This window comes from Asparagus officinalis, chromosome 3 (genome assembly GCF_001876935.1).
Source record: "Asparagus officinalis chromosome 3, Aspof.V1, whole genome shotgun sequence".
NCBI lineage: Eukaryota > Viridiplantae > Streptophyta > Magnoliopsida > Asparagales > Asparagaceae > Asparagus > Asparagus officinalis.
Genome location: NC_033796.1, coordinates 112,271,465 through 112,281,324, shown reverse-complemented (window position 1 = coordinate 112,281,324; position 9,860 = coordinate 112,271,465). Strand labels below are relative to the sequence as shown.

General features: G+C 33.2%; 1 protein-coding gene across 1 annotated transcript in view; it reads left to right on the top strand.

Annotated features, from left to right (window-relative positions):
- The window catches only part of LOC109835617 (nuclear-pore anchor), a 53,742-nt gene that overhangs the window by 41,579 nt on the left and 2,303 nt on the right, over nucleotides 1-9,860 (top strand). Inside the window, exons 36-47 of the mRNA XM_020403588.1 lie at nucleotides 882-1,034; nucleotides 1,127-1,180; nucleotides 1,899-2,012; nucleotides 2,422-2,499; nucleotides 2,628-2,777; nucleotides 2,892-2,963; nucleotides 3,829-3,984; nucleotides 4,074-4,127; nucleotides 4,244-4,331; nucleotides 4,408-4,478; nucleotides 4,566-4,685; nucleotides 5,831-5,893. Coding sequence (XP_020259177.1) covers nucleotides 882-1,034; nucleotides 1,127-1,180; nucleotides 1,899-2,012; nucleotides 2,422-2,499; nucleotides 2,628-2,777; nucleotides 2,892-2,963; nucleotides 3,829-3,984; nucleotides 4,074-4,127; nucleotides 4,244-4,331; nucleotides 4,408-4,478; nucleotides 4,566-4,685; nucleotides 5,831-5,893 — 1,173 coding nt within the window. The remainder of the gene's footprint in view (nucleotides 1-881; nucleotides 1,035-1,126; nucleotides 1,181-1,898; nucleotides 2,013-2,421; nucleotides 2,500-2,627; nucleotides 2,778-2,891; nucleotides 2,964-3,828; nucleotides 3,985-4,073; nucleotides 4,128-4,243; nucleotides 4,332-4,407; nucleotides 4,479-4,565; nucleotides 4,686-5,830; nucleotides 5,894-9,860) is intronic.

Sequence of the window (9,860 nt, the reverse complement as noted above, 5' to 3'; positions counted from 1 at the left end):
AAACCTATTTTTGAAGGAAATTAAGTGAGCAAAGTTTAGGTGGTTATCTCAAATTTTCTTAGTTGAGGGAGGTTATCTACAATATGCTCAAATTTGATGGGTGGGTTTTACAATTTAAAATAGTTGAAGGGAAGCTTTCTGAGATACCCCTCATAGTTGAGGGGTTTTCTAAAATTAACCCATGATTTAATGTAGATGAGCACTTTATGTGAGTTTTTTTTCTTTAATTTCTTAAATATATGGTTATGAGAAAAAAAATTTATCATAAAATATGGATAGTTAATCTGATGAGGATTACAATGTATTTGATCATTAGAAATGTCTAATTATGGACAGTTTTAATTTGATAAGAATTCTTAGGTGAATATAAGATTAGGTGTCCATATAGGTGTCCACATGTCATTTTCTGGTAGGAAGAGGGACACATTAGTACTTATGATATAACGTGTCAGTTTTTTGTGCCTTTATAACATGACACATGTCAATTTTGTGTGCCTTTAAGAGTTCCACCAATCTCTCTTTATATTAAAGGACGGATTCGGCACCTTCTCTTCTTACATGGAAACAAACAAACAAACAAACGAAAACTAAAACAAAAAACAAAAAACAAAGCTTATTATGTATATTGAAAAAGGGCTTTTTTATTATGTAGTCCATTTTCTTCATGTGACTTGGGTATTGATTTGCAGTTCTCTGTGGTAATTACTGATAAGCGCAAACATCAATTTTATATTTCAAACATTTGTAGCTCCACGCTGTCCCATGACTCCCATCTTTCGTGTATGCATCTTCTTAAGGACGAGCTAGTCTACCTTATACCTCAACTGTAGCCATATTTTACTACCTGCCTTTCTCATTCGTAATTTTCTATTTTCTTGTAGAACAAATTACTGCATAACAGATTGGAAGCTTTGCACACTAAATTGGTGGATAAGGAACATTCTTCTTCTGGGGTATCATCCCGGAATACAGATTCAAAAACAGATAATGACTTGCAAAATGTGATCAGCTATCTTCGACGATCAAAAGAAATTGTAAGTTTTTTTTCCCCTTATTGGATGATCATTTCGTACCTGTCTAGGTATTTCACAAGTTGTGACTGTGAATTTACCCTTGGTCTTGGCAGGCTGAAACTGAGATATCCTTATTAAAGCAAGAGAAGTTGAGGCTTCAGTCACAAGTATGTTCAATGATAGCTGTGTTATTGCAGTGTACTGACTATATATACTATGCTTTTTCTTTTATTACATCATGTTGAATGTGTCATGTTTTTTCAGTGGGGGTCAGAAGGATTTCTGTATGCTGGCATTTGAAATCATGTGGATCAATCATCAATGAATGATCTAGACCTTGCTTTCATATGATTTTTTTCAAACATGCAACAGAATCCTAGTGAATAAAAAAGTCTTTAGCATTCTATCTATTTCCTTTTTTACTGAAGTATGTTGTGTCTGCTCTGTCAACTACCTCATGTGTCATGAAAATGCTAAAATAGAAAGAGGAGTATGGTGGTGTATGTTTCAGACTCAAGACTCAAGCTTGGTAGTGATTTCTATGGGTATTTTCGGGTTGCTTCTTCAACCATGGCGTGCATGGTATATTTACATATCAACAAACAATAGGCCACCCTCTTTTTATTGTGTCTCCTTACCACCAATTGTATTTGTCATGTCTCATATCTTCGTAATCGATAATATTGTTTTGTGCTGAATTATTTCTTTTTCCTTTTATGATGTTGTATTCGTTTTCTATGTTTGCGGCTCGGTTATTCTCTGAGATGAACTGTCATGAGAGATTTACCTTAATATTTTTCCTTGCTATAGATGACTCTGTATTTCTTTTAATTGCATATATTTCTGTTTGCATTGTTTCACTTATCACTGATTTTGTGGTTTTAGCTTGAGGTTGCTTTGAAGGCCTCTGAAAATGCTCAAACATTACTTCGTTCACAACATGAGAACACTCGAGAACAACTCTTTAAAGATGAGGACTTCAAAGCTCTTCAGCTTCAGGTAACTTTTTTATTTCTATCTCAAAGATATCTATTTGCTTTTTGAACTCTTTTTCCAAGGTTTCTACTTTAGAAATGCTATAATATGTATTGGATTAATCCTATAGGAAATGACCTCAAAATAAGTTCTGTAGCAACTTAATGATGCACCATAGTATAAATGATCAGTTCCTCCAACCTGATCTTCATAATTTAATTAGTAAAAGGATGAGAAATCTCGTGCTTTGGGATTCTTGTTTATGTGTTTTACTAGTTCAGATGCTAAAAAGATGATAACTTTTGATAGACAAGTAAAAAACAAAATTTGTAGCGAAAGCAAATATTTTCCATTAATATCTAATATCCACTCTGTTCAACTGCGTGTTTGTGGACTGTTTTATTGGTAATAATTTATATTTATATGCGTTCAGGTAAGAGAAATCAATTTGTTGCGTGAAAGCAATGTGCAACTTCGGGCAGAAAACAAGCACAATTTTGAGGAATCCCAGGTTTGTGTGTCATACATATTTTCTCATCTTATTGTGTAGATGTCCATGTACCATAATGTAAGGCATTTGCCTTTCTTTCTTTATTCTGCATTACGTTCTGTAATGGAAGGATATATTTTTGTACCTAGAAATTTCGCGAAGCAGCTCAGATGGCCAAAATGGAAGCTGAAAATTTTGTAAACCTTCTGCGCACAAAAGAACTTGAGTTGGATGCTTGTCGGAAGGAGATTGAGATGCTTAAGCTGGAGAATGGTCATCTCAATAATAGAATCACAGAGGTAATGAACTAATGATGTTTCATCAAATCTCAATAATAGTATCACAGAGTTGATGATGTTTTATTTTAAAAGATGAAAACTTAAATGCGCCTGCTATTACTTTTGTTTTTGCAGTTGCATGAAAGTACTAAAAATGTCGACCTTGTGGAGTATGAGCGGATGAAGGATGAGCATCAACAAATTAAGGTGAGTTGCTGTTTTCTGCCTTTGTTTCGTATGTGTAGCTTCAAGTTAGTTTGATTGGCATACTTATTGGTTTTTGGTTTTTACTAATTGTTTCAGTGTTTTCTTCATTAGAGTCATCATAGGTCGAAATTGTTATCTAATTCTTCCTAATTAACAGTTTTGCTGGGAGAATGAGTAATTTGGTCAAAAGCTGGCTATAGGACTATTGCTTATTGCATATTGTGAGTGAGTTGCACAAAATCACAAACATAGACTCATGGACATTTGCTGTAGATTGAATCCTTTGAACTCCATATTAGTAGCAATGCTTGGTATGTGAGTTTCAAATTGGAAAGTCCCTTGTGCGCATGCTTTAGCTATTCTCTGCCAGCAATTCATAACTTCTGTATCAAGTATTATTGATTTTAGTCATGAACATGCTTTACATGCTCTAATCTACACATGTTTTTTTAATACACACACACACATACATATACATACTCATCTTAGCGTCTATTTGTATGCTTCTAGATAAGCTTTGGTTAGTTCAAATTTTGATTGAGGATCAATCTTCTCTTTTGATCGAAGGTAATAGAAGGGTTGGTTTAATGTCTCAATTTTATTTCACTTCTTACAAATGGAATTATTAATACATTGTGCTCTCTTTGAATGTTCTTTATTTTTCCCTCCCGCATCTCTTCTTGCTTTTTTTTCCTTCTTAAAATTATTACCTTTTCTGTGACATGGAACTGGCCTCATCTCTCATTGAATATTTTAGGTTGGTTTCTAGTTAATTGTTGGGTCTACTAGTTCTTGTTCTACATACTTCAAACATTGTGTAGAAATTTTATGTTAATATTTAGATACATATTTGGTGCACATGCAGGTAATTCTGCGTGAGAGAGAATTGGAGGTTGAGCTCACAAGAACTGCTATTTTAGAGAAGCAAGACGCTATATCAAGATTGGAGCAAGTAATTGACAAAAGTCAATCAGATTTAGCTGAACAAGACAAAAAGTTTAAGGATTCGCTTCAAGCTGAGGTATCACATTATTGGCATGTTTTGGATTTTGCAACTTAAATATTATATATTTCATTTGTATGACCCACTAAAATTACTATCTAATGTAGGTAAACACGAAACAGGAAAATGAGAAGCAGAAGAAGGCTATCTCTGTCTTGAAGGTTGTTGTTAGCATTAAAACATGTGGTTTTACTATTGAATGCATGTTTTTATGTTTGTTAGAATCTTTTCATATGTAAATAATATATATAATTTTATTTGTTATTTCCTGTTGCAGAAGAAAAATGAGACACTGACAAGAGAGAAGGAAGAACTTCACTTTAAAAACCAAGCCCTTCTGAAACAATTAGAAGATTCTAAATCAAGTATGTATTGCCATGATGAGCAAATAAGTTTGGTTGCTTTGGCTTCTCTCGTGCTAACCTTGCTCTACATTGACAGGTAGGAAAATCATAGGCGAGAGTTCAAGTGAACAGGCCAAAAAGGATCAAGAAAAGGACACCAGAATTCAGGTTCGCTTGTGTTAGTAATTGGATATTAGTAAAGTAAAGCTCAAAATTACTGAACCTTTTCTTTTGCTGATTAACATATAAAAACAGATTTTAGAGAAAACTCTAGAAAGGCAGAAGGAAGATTTGAAGAAAGAGAGGGATGATAATAAGTTGAAGCAGAAAAAGTCCAGGATCACTGTGATGGACCTTCTTCAGAAAGTTAAAGTGGTAATTGAAATCATTGCACATTTCTTATTTGCACGGCCTACCTGGTTTTCTTGTATGTTTGATGTTCATTTGTCTCTATTGTCGCTCTTTTGTATTTCATAACTCCGATTTCCCAGATATTCTTACTTTTTGAGTATTTGACAGATCCTTAAAATTTTAAAATATACCTCCCTATGTATCAACCTTTTTCCTTTACACTTGATGTGTCACCTTATTTATCAAGTTCTATGCCCTTACACTTGATGCAAAATTTTCAGCAGATTTCCTTCTAATGTATAGATGTTGAACCTACTGCAGTATGGTTCCAATTGTGGATTTTGTTTGTTGAGTAACTTAATCCATTTAGATAGTCTGTCAAATAGTAATTATCTAAGAATTTAGTTAATGATTGTTTTTTACTAGTTATTGTCAGTTGAGAAATCATTTAGTATAATTACATTCAGTTCTCTATGTATATATGTTTATGCACTAGACAAACAGATGTACTCCCGCGCACCAACAAAAACACATAGAGACGTATACATATACGAGAGAGTCGAGAGACGATATATAACCAAAACATTTATGTGTGTGTATAATACAGATTTACATGCACCCTCACCTGCACGCCTGCAAACACGTCAATTACCATCTCAGTCACCATGAGCAAGTAGCAAATACTTGTAAACCGCTGATGGTCAGTTCTGACAAGCTGAGTGGAAAATTAAACATATTAATTATGATATGTTTTTTAAATTTTTTGTTGTGTCCATCGTGAAACCAAAAACATATAATAATAAAATAGAAATATACAAGAAAATGTATCTTTATCTTATCTTTCTTCATCTTTATTTTCCTTGCCAATTTTAAGCGGAGAAATTCATTTTCTTAGTAGATTCTAGTACCTACTGATATTTCTTTATGTTTAAAACAATCTGGAAGCTGTTAGTATGTACAACTACTTTATATTGTAATTTTGTTTAATCTCATGAGAGCAAACTTTTACTGAGATTTATTGTTTCATCATTTCCTGTTTTATTTCTTCAACATTCCTCTCTTATCTACTACATGCTTTTTTTTGACCTTCTCTCATACTTCCAGTGGAGCTTGAAAGGCCTCAGAAAATGTTCTTTTGTATGTTATGGTTTTTAACTTCATTATTACAGGACAAGACCAAAATGGAAGAGGAACTTGCAAAGCACAAACATGCCATTGCCTTGATATTAGAGGTATCAATCACGCAATTACGTCTTATGTTGCTTTTGAAATCCATGACATTAGTATTTAAATGTTTAGTACTCTCGTTGTTGCTTTTGAAATCCATACAATTCCATCTATTCTTCCTCGAGTTGTTTATTCCTCTTGTTGTTGTTCTCTGACTTGCTTATCAATTGTTCTATGTTTTTTTGGTGAATGGTATCCTGTATTAGTGTATTCTATATATTATCAAGTTTGGACATCAATTTATCCTTAATTTCAGACTGAATAAACTGTAATTCCGGTGCTGTAATTTTGTCTCCACTGGATAATGAAAATCATCTAGTAGCTTTAATGGGTCTGTATTCTTTGTTCTTTGAAACAATGTCTATCTGAACACTTACTGAAAAGGTCTTGTATACTTCTTATTCAAATCTAGAATACAGTATGTACTGTTTTATTGAATGATAGATTCGAAAATTATTATGAATAATAATATTAATAAATAAGAATAGTAATATACTGTGTTTTTCTATATATTGCACAACATCAAGCAGGACTGCTAATTAAGTTTGAAAAAATCTAGATGGAGCTGCATGTTTCTAATTATCGTTATCATCAGAATATGCAACATAATTACTATTTCTTCTTTAACTTATATGACATGAAATATTGAATGACTCAATAATAATAATAATAGTAATCAAAAGCTGATGCATCTAGATTTTTAGTACATTTATGAACATCTGAAACCTAGGTACAAAAGATTAAATTGCCAAAACATAAAAGCAAAAGTTTATTTGCTGAAGGTAACAAAAAGTATTTTTATTATAGAATAGAGATCATTCAAAGTAAAGTAGTACAAAACAAGCATTAATCAGGAAGAATAAGAGATCTATTTGCCATGTGTTGTAAATAGCGGCCAATAGCAAATAGATCAGTAATTTTCTAAAATGTAATTTGATTTCCCATAGTTCTCTCAAAAAAAAATATTTATTTGCTTGTTAGTTGTAAATAGATCAGTAGTACAAAACAAGCATTAATCAGGAAGAATAGTATTTTTATTATAAAAGCAAAAGTTTATTTGCTTGTTAGTTGTAAATTTCTAAAATGTAATTTGATTTCCCATAGTTCTCTCAAAAAAAAATATTTTCCTCATTGCTTTATTTTCCTATGTAACAGACTGCTGTCCTTTTCAATTTTATGATGGAAGCCAAGACATGGCAAATAGATAGTAAATGAATTCCTTAAAGGAAGTTAAGAATTTTAACTTGTGAAATAGATAATTATCAGTAATTTTCTCACAGAGGTAGAATATTTTATTTTTATGTCAAATTTCTAGTAGTTAATATAATGATGATGTTACTAATCAATGTTTTTTTATTGTTGAGCATTTTTATATTAGAGACTTGAAAGGTGAAAAAATGAGACAAATAACGATTTTTTTGATAAATAGGTGCGTTTTTTATTCTTTAATCTTTATAATTATAGTATTTTATTAATATTATGTAATTATTACACATCTATTCATGTTAAGGCATCAAGTATGCATTTGTAGAATTTTTAGATTTTTATATGATTTTTCTTATTATTTAGAACATTTAAATATATTTATATTTGACCGCTATTTGACTGTGCGCTATTTGCCGCTATTTCGCCGCAATAGCGCGCAATAGCCTTAGCAGTACCTCGCCGCGACGCGCCGCGATCCGCTATCAGCAACCTTGGGTATGTACCCACAACCTGCTCAAAATAAAACCCAAAGCCGCCACCTTTTTGAACAGTCAGGAACTTCCCCGAACCCAATCCAGAGATTTCGTTTCCATTTCGTAAAGCAGAAAATTTTGGGAAGAAGTGAACTTTGGGTTAGTTGAGAGTGTAATGTAACATAGGGGCAATTAGTTAATTCTAGATGTTGGTTAAGGGTTACCCCAACTAGAATTAGGGAAACTAACGGGAATTCTACTGGAGGAGCAAAATTACAATAAAATGAAGGTTTGAGGAACTAATGAACAAATGCTAAGATTTGAGGGACTAATTGGCAATTAAGGATGATTTAAGGGACTAATACATATTTAACTAAAAAAATCCAGTCAGTTCGATGAACAGAAGCATTTATTTGCTGCTAGTCATATTTTTTTTCTATGATTGATGTTAAATTTAGTCTCAGCGGAAGAAGATTATTGTCAATGAAACTCATGTCTTGCTCTGAAGAGCTGGGACTAGACCTGCAAATTGACTGAGCTTCCAGCTGTTTCGGTTTAAGTCTTCGTTTTTTGGGAACTAGAGGATTCCAGTTGGCATATAGAAAACCAAACAAGTGGGACCAATGTTGAATTGAACTGATTTGATTGATTTTGTAGGTTGGTTTTGTTGATACAACACAAGCTGGTTACTGAGTTCTAATTACAATACAGGCATATGGGAATTTTGATTGGATGGGAAGTTGTGAGCATACTTAAATTAATTAAGACATTGAATCAATTATGCCCTTACGTAATCTTAAATCTTCCATGGCACTGAAAGGACTTTGTTTTAGATTTGGAAGAAGCTCCTAGTTGCACCCATTTGTGAAAAACAGTCATTTATAACCTTAATTGCCTTGGTTTGCCATGTTTCAACCTTCATGTTCCTAGGTGCCGAGTTGCTGGTGTCATTCTCTGAAGGATGGATTGAAAAACGGCAGTTCTTGTGCTCATTTGCATCTTGTTTACTTCACAAATATCTTTTGTTAATATTTTCTATGATATGACTAAGACTAGTAGAAAGCAACTTGCCTAACGCATAAAATGTAATCTGTTTTGCATTGTAAAAGGAATATGGCAGGTATTACAAACCGGCAGCTATTTGCGTTGTAAATGGAATATGGCAACGCATTCAAAGTGTTTGCATGACACGAAAAGCTCGTCTGTGTAGATTGTACTTGGTTCTATTTTAGACTGTAAAATCAAATGAAAGGCTAATGCAGAAATATATAGAAAGAGGAAAAGGTCGAGGAAAATTTTCCTTAAGAAATTTGGTTGTCAGTATAACCTCAGATTAACAAATATTGCCAGGCCTAAGAGAGAAAGGTTTACTTTTTGGCCAAGTAGAGAACAATGAAGTATTCAGAAAGTTGGGAAATGAATATTAACGGACTTGGTAAGTATTCTTGTTTGAGTGTTAATGATATGGAAATTTCAAGTTAGGATTAGTTGGAACTTTGTTGGCACTGATTGACTATGAGATACTTAATCTAGCAATGACTAATTCATTTTCAATTTTGTAACTGAAATTCCTCATGTATGTTTTTCTAAGTATCCCAAGAGCTACTTAAATCTGTTCATCCAGTAGCCAAGAAGCTACAATCATTTCCTCAACTTTCAAGTTGAAGGACAGGCACATTCAGCCAGTTCTCAAGCACATCGAGTGTAATAACTTCAAGATTCTACTTCTTTGAGAATTCCTCGACTTTCAAGTTGAAGGATAGGCACGTTCAGCCAGTTCTCAAGCACATTGAGTGAAATAACTTCAAGATTCTACTTCTTCTCTGAAAAAAATGTATGAAGTCCTTTTGTCAGTTAAGTGGAAATAAATAGTTGGATCATAGGGGAAAGACTATCTGCTGTTGAATTTTGAGCTGTGACATGACCATATATTTTATATGTTTAGTTTGTCAGGTCATGCTGAGTCCTGCCTCAGCAAAGCGAGGAATTGGTTATGACTTCAAGATCATGGTATGGCCTTTATTGGTAAAAACTCAGTGTCGCTGAGTTACAAGACCAGTACCAGATACATGTAACACCAGCTACTTCCTTTGGCTTCGCTTTGGTTCCCTTGGTTATGATGCGAGATTTGATTTCCTGATGAACCCAACAATACCTTGCAAACATATCCAATCAGTAACCACTTAAACATGTTTTACTGCAATTTGAACGTTATTCCATTTCCTGAAAATCGATGTAGTATTCACCATTTTGCTCCACGTCCCACCTATTTATATTCTTTGTAGATTGACAA